General features: G+C 29.9%; 1 protein-coding gene across 4 annotated transcripts in view; it reads right to left on the bottom strand.

Annotated features, from left to right (window-relative positions):
- Positions 1-3,102: 3,102 nt before the first annotated feature.
- The window catches only part of LOC107442136 (agrin), a 187,935-nt gene continuing 175,010 nt past the window's right edge, over positions 3,103-16,027 (bottom strand). For 2 of the 4 annotated variants that reach the window (XR_011637173.1, XR_011637174.1), the window contains exons 22-25: positions 13,127-13,178; positions 9,785-10,007; positions 4,699-4,805; positions 3,103-3,453 (exon numbers count right to left, since the gene is read on the bottom strand). Coding sequence is in view for 2 of the 4 variants with exons in the window: in XM_071182999.1 (XP_071039100.1) it covers positions 3,329-3,453; positions 4,699-4,805; positions 9,785-10,012; positions 13,127-13,178 (512 nt within the window). In the remaining 2 variants the exon portion in view is untranslated. Of the gene's footprint in view, positions 3,454-4,698; positions 4,806-9,784; positions 10,013-13,126; positions 13,179-16,027 lie in introns of all 4 variants that reach the window. The other 2 variants (XM_071182999.1, XM_071183000.1) reach the window with 1 other exon arrangement.

Raw genomic sequence — 16,027 nt, 5'->3', positions numbered from 1 at the left:
GTTTTAAAATAATCCAGCCATTTAAAGATTCCTTAATTGCTACTTTGTGCGTTAAATCAATGGTTGGCTTAGAGTAAGGTATATTTAAATCGTTAAATTTTAAATTTTCACTATATATTATTCTAATATATTGATTTGGAATAAATTATATATTAATATCGGATAAATAATATGCAGATTTAGTTTTGAATATTTTTACTCTCTGTTGTTATAATTAAAATGATATAATTTTTCCCCAAGCAAAAAAGATTAATTTATGTTTGAAAATAGTTTTTATACAATTAAAATAATACTAAACATTTAATATGATTTAAATAATCCTTAAAATTTTCTACTTTTTTTTGGAGGAGGGATCGTATTTAAGAAGAAATGTAATTAAGATGTATTATTACAAAAATGTTTTGGACACTTAAATTTCAGTACAGTTATCGAATCAAGGTTTTCAAAACTGTTTCATGTTGTTTTGAGACAATCATATTTAAGCAATATTTCTATTTGCTTATGCTTTCAAAATTGTTACAAAATACTTTTGGGAAAAAGGGTTTTTTAATAGAAAAATAAAACAGTTCTGGAGCATTTACTTTGAAATGCTACATTTAATTGGCACTTTTAATTTTTGTTGAAATACGATGATGCACAGAAAATACGTGCTTATTTCAGTTAAAATGGCTCAACTTTATCAGGTGGTGTATATATATATATATATACAGGGTGTCTCAGTTAAGCGTTTCAGAACTTCTAAGAGGGGTAGGGGGCATCCTGACGACTCAAAATCATATAGCAATGTGGGGTCGGAAATGCTTTCCTGAAGAGGTGGCGTACACAGAAGCACCATAAAGAAAAGAGACCGTAAGTGAAAAATCGCTATAATAATACATTGAAAAAATCATATGGTACATGGGCCAAAGTAAGTGTTCGAAGTTTCTGCCACCGGCTACAATGTACACCTCACATCTCCGGCGCATGGACAATCGAACATTCTGCAATACTCCAGGCATANATGACCGATATTGGTAACTGTTGACAATCACATAGTCGCTTTGGTAAATGTCCGAAATATGTACTAGGTCTAGTTGAGTGCTACTGTCCGGTATGCATTTGCCCGGTATGCCGTACATAAATGTTTTTTATGGTTCAGTACCACTTCCCAGTTTGCATTTAATCCGGACTCCGAATACTTATGTTTCTCCTAATCTATTCTCAACAGATATTAAAATATCGAATAAATAAAATGATATCATAGAATTAACTAATATCAAATCGGATATAACAAATATTTCGGAAATTTATAAAAGTGACTATGTGATTGTTGGCATTCACCGGCTTAAGTCGACATTCTCCTGATTGCGGTCATTTACCGTGACAAATATATAATATAATCAAGTATGATTTTGTTGCTTTCGTTTGATTTAAGACTCCAATCTTTATCAATATTTTTACTTAAACACGAAACTACATCGATTATCCTAATTTTCGGAGTACTTTTTTCTTATTAACACTTTGACTGTCTTAAAAATCATCGGTGACAGACACGGAACTTTCCGTTTGGACTACGATAGTCATCGGTGATTGACACTGAAGTCATAGGTGAAAGACAGTATAAAATATGTTATAAAACTATAAAAAAAACACATTGTTTTAGGTTATTAATGAAAATTTATTTAAAATTTAATAAATTTTTATTTTTTACAAACTAAATTTTTATTTAGTTAACTCAGTCAATAACGCGCTTTCCATTGTTGTACCACAATACGAGCGTGTCTGAGAAAGCACTGGGATTTCCTTCCTCACGAGTACGCGTTTTGTTCGACGAGTTATTATTAAGATGCAAATAAAATGAAACATTTAATGGATATTTTGTATGTTTGCTTTGCTGCTACATCTCGTGTAAACCAAAAATTGCATCGAAAGGATTTTATTTTGTTTTCAGTTGTAAATCTAACCACTTGAATTTTATTAACTGACTTTTTTAAGTTCTTTGCCTTTTAACTGTGATGGCATTTTTATCTTTTAGCAAACTTTTATTGTTTTAAAATATCGATTGCATTTTTCTTAATTGTTACTGACCCAAAATTAACTCCGTTCCCCGTGTGATTTGCTGCTGAATCGTCGTAGGAAATAAAACCTTTTTTTTGTAACCTTCTTTTAAGCTTCCTTTTTTGTGTTTCTCACCACTGAGTGTCTCAGACGGGAATCGATATACTTGAAGATATAAAGGAAACTCTTAGTGAAATATTCGTGAGATCGTGTGTTCGAATCCCAACGGCCGAAGATTGTGACTATATTGAATGGTGATTGGTACACGTTAAATCTGTAGGAGTCATAAGGACCTCCAAGTTCCGGTAACAAATCAATACCTCTGGGGGTTCTGAATTGGAGATGGATCGTTCTCTAGTTCAGGTCGAAATTTTGATCTGTAAATGAATGAATGAAGTACGAATGAGTCCTTCTTGTAAAACGGGCAGTGACGTGTGTGCGGTTGAAACTTGGCCGTAGATGGTGCCACTGAAAAACAAGAAGCCCACGCTCTACTTTAAAAATTCTGTCTGATTTCTCCTAGCAGTCTTGCTGATATTGACAAGGGACATAAGTAAAAAATCATGCAACTGTGAAACAATAACAAGTATTTAATTTTTTTTAACCTTTTAATATCTAACTTCAATAGCCATATACTTTGTAATTTATTATAATTTCATCATACATGTCAAATGATTTGTCCCAATGAGATAAGCAAAAAATTCTTAGTTTCGAAAAATTTTCTAAGAAGAAATGAATTTTTTTTTTCATTTGAATAAAGAAATAAGTTCTTTTATATGAAAGGAAAAAAAATGCCTCCGAATTACAAAACATTTATCAGTAATTAGGGATCATGCAATTGATCTTAAGATTCAAAGCCTATTAAAATAATAGAAATTGAAATATTTTCCAAGGTTTCCATTAGTTAGTCGTTATTTCTTCGTCGAAACAGAAATGAAATGTCCTTTAATCATTCTAATTGCATTTGTTTCATAGATTGACGTATTAATATGGATCTTTTTTTCCTCTTATGAACATTTTGTATAATCATATAGATATTTCAAAATAAAGACAGCGACTTCATAAACATGTTTTTTTTTTCATTTATTTTTAATACATAATTACAGCAGTCTATTAATTTATTTTTGATTTTTTTTTACAATGATATGTTCCTGAAAAAAATGTCCACGCATTTCTCATATAAATACAACACGGTTCTGATATGTACATCACTTGGGTAGTTTTTGTAACTACAACTTGTAATATATATCCTATATAATCTGCGTTGTTTTAATAGATCACTTTCAAGTTGTCAAGACTCGAGACAGATACGTTGAATCATTTCACTATTTGCACTATAGGGGAACTCATGTGCAAGAAAACTGAATTCTGTCGAAACAGCTGAAGGGCTACTCAACTCCAATGAAAACGTTTTACCTGAAATAAACAATATTTTTATGCTGATAAATCTTTGAAAAAACAACAGATATATCGACGGAAATTTCATAAGCATGCTCTTTTAATCGATGTTCTTTTTCAAAAGTCTGACTCCCTTTTTTTTTTTAATGTATTTTCAATTTCATCTTTTTTTTCAAGTCCACATTTAAAGTATTTAAACCAGGGTTTACTAAATGAGGGCCCATCAGTTAAATCGGATATTACGTAATTTTTATGAACTTTATTTTATTACCTTTTTAGGTACTCGCTTAATTTTAACATTACCGATTGAGGATTTTAAACCATGGATAACTAAACTTTAGAGTATCAGTTAGCTCTGATATTAAGGTATTTTATGCTAACTCTGTTTTATTTCCTTTATTGATCCTTGTTTAATATTAACTCTGCTTGTCTCCCCATGAGCTGACTTTGGTTCGAATAACAGCGATGGCCGGTCTATAGGAACTCCGCACATGCACCGATCACAGTGCTGATGTTAAATATCCTCAGTGGTATACGGATCATGGGTTAGAGTCCCCTTTCCGACAAGATAACCTTGCGAGGTTTTCCTCGCTATGTAAAGCAAATACTGGTTATAGTTCCATCAAAAAGTCCTCCACGAAGGCAAGTTTCTACCAATGCTTGTTCCAGCAGTTTCTTTGTCTTTTTTATTGGGTTCAAAATGGCATTTCTACGGAGTTGAACATTAGTAGTCGTAAGCTCAAGATTGGATCTGCTGATCAACGACTATTTTAGGTACAATTTTGAAAATTTTTTGGTCTGAGGCGGACAATTTAGTATTTTCGTTATTATTTATAATTGTTTCAGTATTAAATAATCTTTTAATTTGTCTCTTACTTTTTTTATGGTATCTTAAGCAGTTGATTCATATATTTGAATTATTTGAAGAAATTGAATAAAAAAAAAACGTGTTTTCTTTCAACGGAGTTTCATGATGTTCTTAGGAGGAATTTTCAGTTGTAAGCAATAATCACATTGTTTTTTGTTGATACTTATGATACTGTGAATTAACTAGGAATTAGTTAAAAGGGGGAAACATTGTTAGAATTGATATAATAACAACCCAATATACTTAGAAAAATCAGTGTCAAAAATTATTAAAACAAGTTCTGCAATCGTAGGGATGATATATTAAACATTAATTATGAAAAAAATGTTTGTGTTTGGTTCAGTATTTACGCTCGCAATATTAAAATTCTTAAAATTAATAGTTATTGTACTTACGTTTATATTTTGTTGATGTTTCGAATAAAATTGCAACAGGAGTATTTTCTTTTAATTGAATTTTTCCGCATCTTTCATCTACACAGAATAGTAATTTACTTTTAGACCTAAAGAATAAAAATATTAAGGATAAAGAAAGTAGTTTAGAACTAAAATATTTAGTTGATTCAAAATATTAAAAAAATAAAATAATTTTAAAAAATTTAAAAAACACAAAACATTTTTTATGGTTGTGTACGAAAATATTGCGCCTTACTTATGAGAATTGAGCCAATATAGTCTCAGTTATAAAGTTTACATTAATACGTGTTGCAAGACTTTCTTAAGAATTTAAAAAAAAAACAGATAAACCAAATAAACGACACAATAAGCAGCCGAATTTTCATTCGCTTTTCTTAAAAAAAATTATAAGCCTACATTTTAAACTTTCTGCCAGAGCCGCAATGGCTCAGGAAATAGAGCGTTCGCTTTAAAATGAGGTGAACCACGTTCGAATACCAGCGATGGCTGGTCGATACAAATCCATATCCGGCTTGCACCGTCTACTGGGCAGACGTGAAATATCCTCAGTGGTAGACGGATCATGGGTTAGAGTCCCTTTGCCGTCACGCTAATCTAGGGAGGTTCTCATGGTCTTCATCGCCATGTAACGCAAATGCTGGTTAATTCAATCAAAGTCCTCCACGAAGGCAAAATTTCTCTCAATACTTGATCCAGGAGTTCCCTTGTCTTCTGGATTGGGTTCAAAATTACAAAGCTACGGAGTTGAACTTTAGTAGTCGTAAACCCGAAAATTGGGTCTGCTGTTCAATGATAAATAAAAAAAAGTTTTAAAAAAAATCTGCAAGACTTTCTGCAGACCTTAAAGAAAAAAGCTAAAATGTTGGAGTTTCTCGAACAAGAATATCAAGATCAAACAAATCGCCAAATTTTCAAACGGTTCTCTTTAAAAAAATTTATAAACCTATATTTCAAACTTTATATAAAATTAACATAGAAGCTAGAAAAGTATCTGAAACTATATCAATTGATACTTATAAGTTACACGGAATATTTTATCTCTTTTTTTTCGTGCAAATTCAAAAAAAATAATATTGTTTTTAAAAACGTTTTAAATTTTTTTTAAAACTATTTTATTGAATACTGCTTTGTTTCAGAATTCGGTAACTCGTTAAAAAATGCGCTTTATTTTTTTCTAATATTTATTTATTTCTGTCTTTCTAATATTTATTGCCCCTCCCGGTGATTTTACGTTATTAGATTAAACAAAACACTTTCTCAGAAGTTCATCCTAGCAAAAAAATAAATAAATAATAGTAATAATAATGAGCGAAATAATCATAATCATTTGGCATAATGCTGTTGCTGGAGGTAAATTTAAGATAGTCAAAACTTTTGCCAATAAAATTGCTACTTATCTCTTAAGATGGACAGTAATAAACAGAAGAAATTACCGCAATACCAGCAGTATTCATAACCTAAATTAATTGAGAGCCATTGGCGTTTGAATGAACCGTAAATAATTAACCATACGCTTATTAACGCCAATGATCCTCAACAGAAACTCCTAAACAGAATCTTCTGCAGTTTTAATTATAACAATGACTAATGCGACTAATGCTAAATCAATACGATAAATTTATTTTTCAAACACCTCTCCTGCACGAAATAATAAAAAACTTTTAACTATTTTTTGGATCTGGAGCTAAAATTACTCATTGTAGCCCCGTGCCAATTTCAAGACCCTGGCGCTTTTAGCCTTGGAGTAACAACAATGAGTATTAAATATAAAAGAAAAATTAAAAATATAAACGAAAATCATACACGATATACTATATTTATTGGAAAACAATACAATTTTGAAATGCAAAACTCTTGATATTTATTTTTTAAATTATACATACACTGGTTTTCAAACGTTAAGCCTACTTGTAATCGTTCCTTTTTTAAAGTTAAGCCTTCTTTTACTAAGCCTACTTTTATATATGCGTTATAGTACGCTGAACTATCGGACACCAGTGCCATCGCGTATAACAAAGAGTAAAGTTTTATTGGAACATTTTTTTTTTTACTTTTTACTGTAAATCACGAAAACTTAAAAAATACATAAAAGAATGCTATTGTTTTTAAGTGAACTCAGAAGTTCATATCATGCAAAGAATGCTTATAGGTGTTACCCTTCAGACCGAAAAAAATTATTTTTCTTTCTCAGTTTTAATCTACCGTCTATCTGAAATTTATCTTATCTATTCAGTAACTAATGGATATTTTTGAATAATTTTTGTTTCATTTTAATCATTGAAAAATGATTAAAATTCTGATCTTAATTACAGAATTTTAAATTCTTTTCAAATTAAATTTCAACTTTAAAAGACTTAAGACTTTGAGAAGGTTTTAAAAATTCCTACATCCTTAAACTTTAAAATTCAGTATCCAAATTTACTAAAGTACATTTTTAAACAAAATTACAAAACAAGAACTAGCTACTGATTAAATCAAGAAATTACGAAACGTAATGCTCCGTGAGTTCAATGCCCTATTCATATCAAAAAAGGAACATTCATCTTGCTAAACTAAGAGAATTCCTTGAACTTTTAAATTTTAAATGGAAAGTTCAGGAGCTGAAAAAATTATGAAGAATTATGCTAGAGATACAATATTTCACTTTAAAGAAAAGCTCAAATTTCATAAAACTTACATCAAGCCATTTTTTTAATTGCACCAGTAAACATTTAATGGTTTTCAAAAAAAAAAAAAAAATTTCTCTATTTGGTCAAAAGCATCCTAACGTAGCGCTACAGACTTCCTAAGGCATACACTTAAAGTCCCTGGCTATATTATTCGACGCACTGTAAGATTCTGGGCAAAATCTTAATGATCAGGTGATACCATAAAGCTTTATTGTTTTTAGGCGACTGAAACAGGTTTGCACTTATTTACGTTCGGATACCAATTGGTTAAATTAGGCGATATCGAATATAAATTCGACGATTGGACAAATTAAACGATATATTATATAATTATGGAATAATTATTAGATCAGGTATTACATTATTATACTGTAATAATTAGATCAGATTATTAGAAGCGCTGTAGTTTTTTTTATAGTGACATGTTTTGCACGAGTTTATAGGCAATACCTTTATATCAAAACATACATGTAATGGGTTTTTATTCAGGAGATTTTTATATACTTCCTATTTGTATTTATTTTTAACGTATTGCATTACAATGTTAAACAATTGATACACGAACGTAAACAAGAGCAAAAAGGTTTCAACCGCGTAAAAACAATAAAGCTGTATAGAGTATCACCTGATAATTAAGATTTTACATAGAATATTACAATGCGTCTAATAATTTGCCACAGACTCCATATGATATTGGTCTCCTTTTGCATCGTTGTCAGTCTACACTTGTCTGAGATGTCTTTCCACCAGTTATTGACCAATGACCTCTGCTGAAGTGAATGTTGGCACTGAAGATGGTCGGTATTCTGGCTCTAATTCCTCTCAATCTCAATAATCTGGGTTCTAATTGATCTCAAAGGTTAAAACAATAAAACAACTTGATTAAAGCGCAAATGAAAGTACAGAAACAGACTCACTTAGTATGTCACAGCCGAGGTGGCTCAGGGAACAGAGAGCTCGACTTCCATTGAGGTAACTTGGGTTCGAATCCCAGCGATACGAATTTTAAACCCCACTTTAACAGACCACAGTGCTTACGTAAATTATACCCTGTGGTTGACGGAACATAGGTTAGAGTTCCTTTGCCGTCAGGCTAATCGTGAGGGGTTTTCGGGTTTTCCTTCCCATGTAACGCAAATGCGGGTTTGTTCCATTAAAATTTCTTCCACGAAGGCAAATTTCTCCCAATACTTGAACCAGAAGTTACCTTGTCTTCAGGATTAGGTTCAAAATTTCAAAGCTACGGAGCTGAACATTGGTAGTTGTAAACTCAAAATTGAGTGAGCTATTCAACACCAGTTATAAAATGAAATACTTAGTATAACTGTTTCTATACTTAGATCAGATTATTAGACTTTTTATACTTAGATTAGATTATTTGTACTTTATCCACGCTGTTTTCATGCTTTATTCTACTTAGAAGTTATATCATATTCTTTTGGACATCCTAAAGGTGTTCTATGAGATTTAGATAGGTGAATTGTGTCCAGTGCTTAAGTATATATTTCTTCAAACTAAGTCTTGATGAGTGAATTGAGTCACTATACTGCTGAAAGAGAAATAAGCCTTCCCCGGAATATTTCCATAGAGTTTGGACAACAGTATTACCCAGAATGTCCACATGTATCTTATATTTCTGATAACAGAACTAATATGTTTGAGCTATAAAAACATCCTCACACCATGATCCCTTGAATGGTTGTTCAGATACTTATGGACAAATAGTAATATATGAAGTGAATTCTATCTGCAGAAATAGAAATTGAATTTGCGAATCCATATGAATTGAATTGATGAATCCACATGAATTGAATTTTTAAATCCATACGAATTAAATTTGTGAATCCATAAGTATTGAATTTGTGAATCCATATGAATTGAATTTTTGAATCTATATGAAATGAATTTTTGAATCCATATGAATTAAATTTGTGTATCTATACGTATTGAATTTGTGAATCCATATGAATTGAATTTTTGAATCCATATGAATTGAATTGTTGAATCCACATGAATTGAATTTTTAAATCCATATGAATTAAATTTGTGAATGCATACTTATCGAATTTGTGAATCCATATAAATTGAATTTTTGAATCCATATGAATTGAATTTGTGAATCCTCTATCTCTAATAATGAGTTCTGGATTCCTTTTAATTTCCTTAAGCAAACTCCCATTGTTTTCTTAACGTAAGTGCGGATTAGTTTTATCCAAAAAGGCCCAAAGATGAGGAATAAATTTGTTCTGTATGCATATTTATTGATTCAATATACTTTTTATTATTATTTCTCAGTTTGAAGAAGCATAAAATAGTTTTTAATAAGATTTAAGCTCTTGCAATAATTATGCTTGGGAAATGATAGTATGGATAGTATTTTAAAATCAATTACTTACATTTCTAATTTTACGCCTTGTAATTTATTCATAGTTATATTTTCTGAGCTAAATATTTCTTTACGAGACTCCCCATTCATCAGCTCAATCACTACTAAAAATTCTTTTTTCTCCTTTATACTATTCTTCAGTTCTTCATCATTTTCAAAAGTAAGGAACTTAGAATAAAGTCTATTCAATTTCTCTGATATACGGATGATGAAACAAGTCTTATCAGGATCGTCTGTGCTAGAAAATATGTAAACATAAATAAAATTTTTGGTCTATAAAAAGAATAATAATAAATAATTAAATGAGTAAAATTAATAAATAAATAATTAAATAAGTAAAATTAATAAAGTAATTAAAAAAATAATTGAAATAAGCATATTAATAATATTAATGGTTGGATGAAGGATATGAGGAGGGTGATGATGAATGTAGAAAATATATAAGGCATATATAACATTTTTCAAGCAGGAAAAGAAAAATAATAAATAAATAATTAAATATAAGCAAAATTTATTAAATAAGCAAAAAATAAGTGAAATAAATATATTAATAATGATAATGAATGGATGGATGAATAGAATGAGGAGGACGATTATGAATTAGAATAAAAAATGGAATGAAATGAGATAAAGATGCTCAATACATTTCGTCAATAACTCCTTATTATTCCTTATAAAGCAAATGTATCTTGTTTTACTCCCGTCTGATCTAAATTATGTTAATGGGACTAATAGTTTCTTAGAATTATCTTTAAATTTTTTAAAATCGAATATAATATTTAGGAGGCATGATAAAATTAAGATAAATGACTGTTGCTTTATATTGGATGCAAAGTTAAAATGCGAGTAATTTTAATCTCGAGCATTTTACTTTTCTTTTAGAATATTTTTAATCTCGAATGCATACTTCATATTTCATGACTCAATCCAACTTTAGCTCAAAAACTTTTATCAAGCGCGTATATTGCAAAAATAATTAAGCACGAATGACGTATAATAGTTTTTTACGCTTCTTCTAAACGAATCATCATTAGTATCATTTCTCCATCAATTTTGCTTTTTAATCCGTAGCTCACTTTTTTTAATTTCAATTAGCAATTATTAGAAAAATTATTTGAGCATAATCCTTGGCGTTCAAAAAGGGAATAGCGATTTCTTATTTTTCTAATAAATGAATTAGAACCGTTTCTCCATTAATCTGGCTTTTAGTACAATAGCTTAATTTTTTATTTCAATTAGTGTCTATTTCCAAAATTAATTGAACATCATTGGAGCCAATAATAGTTTGGTGATTTCTTTTGCTTCTGTTTAGTATCCTTTCTTCCATTTATTCGGTTTTTAGAACAAAAGCCTTTTTTTATTTCAAGTACTTCCTAATAACAAAATTAATCAAGCAGCATCGGTGTCAAATTATATGGTGATTTTTTTATGTTTCTCTTAAAGGAATTAGCATTATTTCTCCCTTAATTTTGATTTTCATTGTATCTATATATTATATAAAATATCAAGAAATAAAATATCAAACTTGGAAGCAGTCATAAGCGAGTTTAAGAAAACACATTTCCATTTAGATATTTGTTGCATGGGCTATCCTTGTTGTGTGCCTGAATATTGAAATTTAGAAATGGTTACAAAGGAAAAAAATAAAATTCAGAGGTTGATAATTTTAGAGAAATTTGAATTGTCAATATTGGTTTCAGCTTAAAATTTTATTTTAACATCCTAATATTACTTAAATTTTAACTTTTTTTTTTATGACTATACTCAGTTTTCTTACACTTCTTTAGTTCTAATTCATTTAACATTTTCGTGGTAAAATAAAGGACTTATACCTGTGGTAATTCAGAACACTGACATTTTTAAACGTCTTCTTAAAAAAAATGTGTAAGCTATGGGTAATTTCAAATTAATTTTAAAATGTGTATATTTAATATTTTTTGTTAAAAAAAATATTTATTTAAAATTCAGTGCAGAGAAACCAAACAAATATTTTTAATTTTAACCAAAGAAAAGTTTTATGACCTAGTTATTTAAAACTTTAGTCCTCAAAAAAGTATACAAAACTAGACGAAAGCAACGTATTCAATAAACGAGAGCCAAAGGGAACTGCTAAAGCAAATCCATGGGTTGGCGAACGTTAGAGATAAATTGGTTTTGTAAGTTAGCGATAAGCTGGTTAGCTGTTTTTTCTTTACTTAAAATTCGTTGATTATAAATTATATTCAGTTCTATCTAAATACATAGCAAAGCAAAACAAAATTAACACGTGAATTGCTTTAGGAATACTTATTTGGTAACGTAGTCCACCTATGCTACAACATTAACGTTGATCATTGAGCTTATCTGGCACAGCAAATAAAATAATAAATGCTAAACAACATGCAATAAACTCCCGTGAGTCATAAGCTAGAAAATTAAAAATCTAGTTTAAAGAGTAACACAAGCGCACAGACAAACAAACCAATCAGTTTATTATTATAGCTAAAAGCTCTAATAATGCCATTCCCTAAAAATATAAATTTTTTGTTATTTAAAACCTTCATTCATACATAAAGTGCAATGACTTCACTAATAAAATAAAAATAAATCGGACGGTCAAAAAGAAATCTCAGCGTTTGGTCATTATCAGCACGTTTCACTAGGATCTCTCACTTAGAATTAATGAATGGAGAAATAAAACAATGTTTTAGAGTTAAATAAGATCAAAATACGAACTTTCACCAAAAAATCTGAATTTTTTCCCTAAAATATCACACAGAACCTTTCTTTACTAGTTTCGCTCACAATCCACTGCATTTTAAAACGTATTTTAATACAGTTTTAAGTATTATAAACCAAATTTTTTACATTAATTATTATTTATATTTTCACTTCATTAACGCAATTTTTAACAAACAACTTGCATCTAAACGTTACCACACTTTACATATTTTCTCTTTCATTTAAATGAATATAATTTCACACTATTTTTTATTCTCCCGTCGTTAATGCACAAAATAGCTTTTAAAAACTCAAATTTAATTTGTTGTTTTTCTCCAATTATTTTGCAAATAGCGAAGAGAAAAAAAAGATCTATTCAACCAAAAGCTTTTTTATAGCATTAAAAATAACAAGTTTTTATAATTTTAATTAACGGCTGACTAATTTATTTGATTGAAAACGAAATCCACTTTTTTTTCTTATTTTCTCTGAAAAAATAACCGCACTTTCAAAAAATTAGTGGAAAGGGAATTCTTCTAGCATTCTCTTGTTTTTACTTGATACAATTATAGTAATTACGTGAAATTTTATGATTTTTGAGGAAAGTAATTGTTTTAAATAATAACTCGACAAAATAAAGTTTTTACATTACCTTACATTTTGTTTATCTTCAGTGATATTTAAATTAACCGACTTCTTGAGCTCTGGAAAAAGAGATCGTGACTTAGATACTAAATATTTTCTTATCAATGTTTATAAAATTAAAATTGATAAAAAATATTCAGTATCTACAGTCCCTGACCAAATTGTTAGACTCACTCTAAGATTCTATGTAAAATCTTAATTATCAACTGATACTATACAGCTTTAATGTTTTTAAGCGGATGAAACCGGTTTGCGCTTGTTTACGTTCGTGTATCAATTGATTAAATTAAACGATAGGATAAATTAGACGATATATTATATAAACATTGAATATTCATTATATCAAGCATTATATTAGTATATTATAATAATTAGATCAAATGATTAGACGTACTGTAGTTTTTTAATAATGACATGATTTGCACGAGTTTATAGCCAATACTTTCATATTTAAACATACATGTAATGGGTTTTTATACAGGATATTTCTTATATACTTCCTATTTGTATTTATTTTTAGCGTATTGCATTACAATGTTAACCCATTGATACAGGANTTTGCACGAGTTTATAGGCAATACTTTTATATTTAAACATACATGTAATGGGTTTTCATTCGGGAGATTTTCTATAGACTTCCTATTTGTATTTATTTTTAGCGTATTGCATTACAATGTTAACCCATTGGTACAGGAACGTAAACAAAAGCAAACCGGTTTCATCCGAGTAAAAACAATACAACTGTATAGTATCACCTGATAACTATACTTTTGCATAGAATCTTATAGAGCGTCTAAATATGGCTAGGGACTGTAAGTGTTTAAATAGTTAATAAATGCTGATAATTGCAAAATTTAATATTCTTTATGAATTGTAGAAAAGTATTAGCTGTAAACAGTAAAAATCAAAGATTTTTTTTAAAACTTCCAAACAGAACTTTTGTTTGACAATTAAAATAAGGAGAATCAAAGCATTTATATCAATGTCAGCCTGGTGGCAGGGCGCTGAATTCAATTTCGTGAGAACGGGAGTTCGAATCCAGTCTGCAGAAAACTCCCCGTGTAGTAAATAGTGAGTGGTGAACGTTAAATCTGTCGGGTCAAAAAATCCTTCCTGTTTCCATAGCAAATTATACCTCTGGTTGTACTGAAATGGAGATGGATCATTCTTTGGTTCAGGTCAAAATTAAGATATGTGGAAGAATAAATGAATGCATGAATGGTTCCGCCCTATAACCAGGTGTGGCTTATGAATGTGGAAGAAGTCGAATTCTTGGTAATAGATGGCGCCACTGGAAAGCAAGAACAATCGCACCCCTTCGCCTATTGGCCTACGACAACAACAACAAAATCTTACAAGGGAAACTAGGGAAGTGTGACTCGCCAATTTTGAAATAAACTAGTGGGATGTATGCCTTATGAGCAATAATTAATTTTAGGAGGCAACATTCGTTTCGGCCCATAGAAGGTCCTATGAGAGATAAAAAATAATTCAATGTATAGAAAAATCAGTATTTTATTACTTCAATACAGACTATTAGTTATTGTGATTGTCTCATACTCCAATTAATTATTAATTAATTGGTTAATTAATTGATTTGCTTATTAACAAATTAATTATTTGATCATTAATTAATTAATTACTCATTAATTAATTATTAATTAAATGATTTGTAATTAAATACTCCAATTAATTTGGAAAATTTTTTGAAGAAAAAAAATTTAAAAAATTTGATGTAATTTTTTTTTTAAATTAACCTAACAGGTTTTTCTGAAAAACTACAGATATATAAAATTTTCGAAATCCATTTTGACAATAAATATGCATTATATAGTACGTGAAAGTACCACAAAATTAATTGGAGTATGAGATAATTACAATAACTAATAGTCTGCATTGAAGTAATAAAATACCGATTTTTCTATACATTGAATTATTTTGTTATCTCTCACAGGACCTTCTATGGGCCGAAAGGAATGTTACCCCCTAAAATTATTCCTCATAAGGCAGACATCCCACTAGTTTATTTCAAAATTGGCGAGTCACACTTCCCTAGTTTCCCTTGTTAGAGTCTTTTAAAGATTGAAAAGCTAAGGGGTGCCCACATCTGACATTTATTTTACTGTAAATAATCATAACGAGAAATACTTTTATTCTGAACTTTTTACCACCCATCTCCCTCTCGAAGTTAAGCACCTAACTCTTTTTGTTTGGCTCTATCTTTATAAGCCATGGTGGGAAATCCATGCAATTTCGACTCCGGTCAAACAACATGGTTGGTGCCTCAACTGGTATCCTTCTTTTCTAACTTCCACATCCCAACCTACGAGAGGAATGTAAACTGTTGCAGATTTAACATGCACCTTGTTGTTCATGCACCCCAGTTTTTAAGTCGAATGCCAGGATCGAACTCATGATCCTCAGCTCTCTACCAGCGGTAGAGCGACTCCTTTTCCTACTGCTATATCGAAGATCTCTGTTTTACCAGATATAATCATATTATCGTTCTTTTTAAATTTGGTTACGCGATGCTATGGTTCAAATTTAACAGATATATGGTTCAATTTGCGCAATAACATTGCAACATACTCCTTCCTTCAATGATTTGAGATATAGCGGTACAGCTTTGAATCAAATCAATTTTCTTGACAGCGGTAGTTAAAAAGAGGCGATTCAGCTGGCAACACTTGATTTTCACAAAAAGCCAGACACCTGTATAATAGCTGTGAGACTGAAAAATCTGTTTCTCTAAGCTATTAAAAAGCTTTTAATACAAAGATATTGTTAATAACTTTTTACACCCAATGTCTTAAAATCGAACAAAAATCACATTGCATGAGCATGATTTCGTTCGCTTTTGTACATTTTATCGGGCACTAACTGTCCAGCATTTTTCTAATTTTTATTT

This window comes from Parasteatoda tepidariorum, chromosome 7 (assembly GCF_043381705.1).
Source record: "Parasteatoda tepidariorum isolate YZ-2023 chromosome 7, CAS_Ptep_4.0, whole genome shotgun sequence".
NCBI lineage: Eukaryota > Metazoa > Arthropoda > Arachnida > Araneae > Theridiidae > Parasteatoda > Parasteatoda tepidariorum.
The sequence above is the reverse complement of the archived record's forward strand: the minus strand, read 5'-3'. Positions and strand labels throughout refer to the sequence as shown.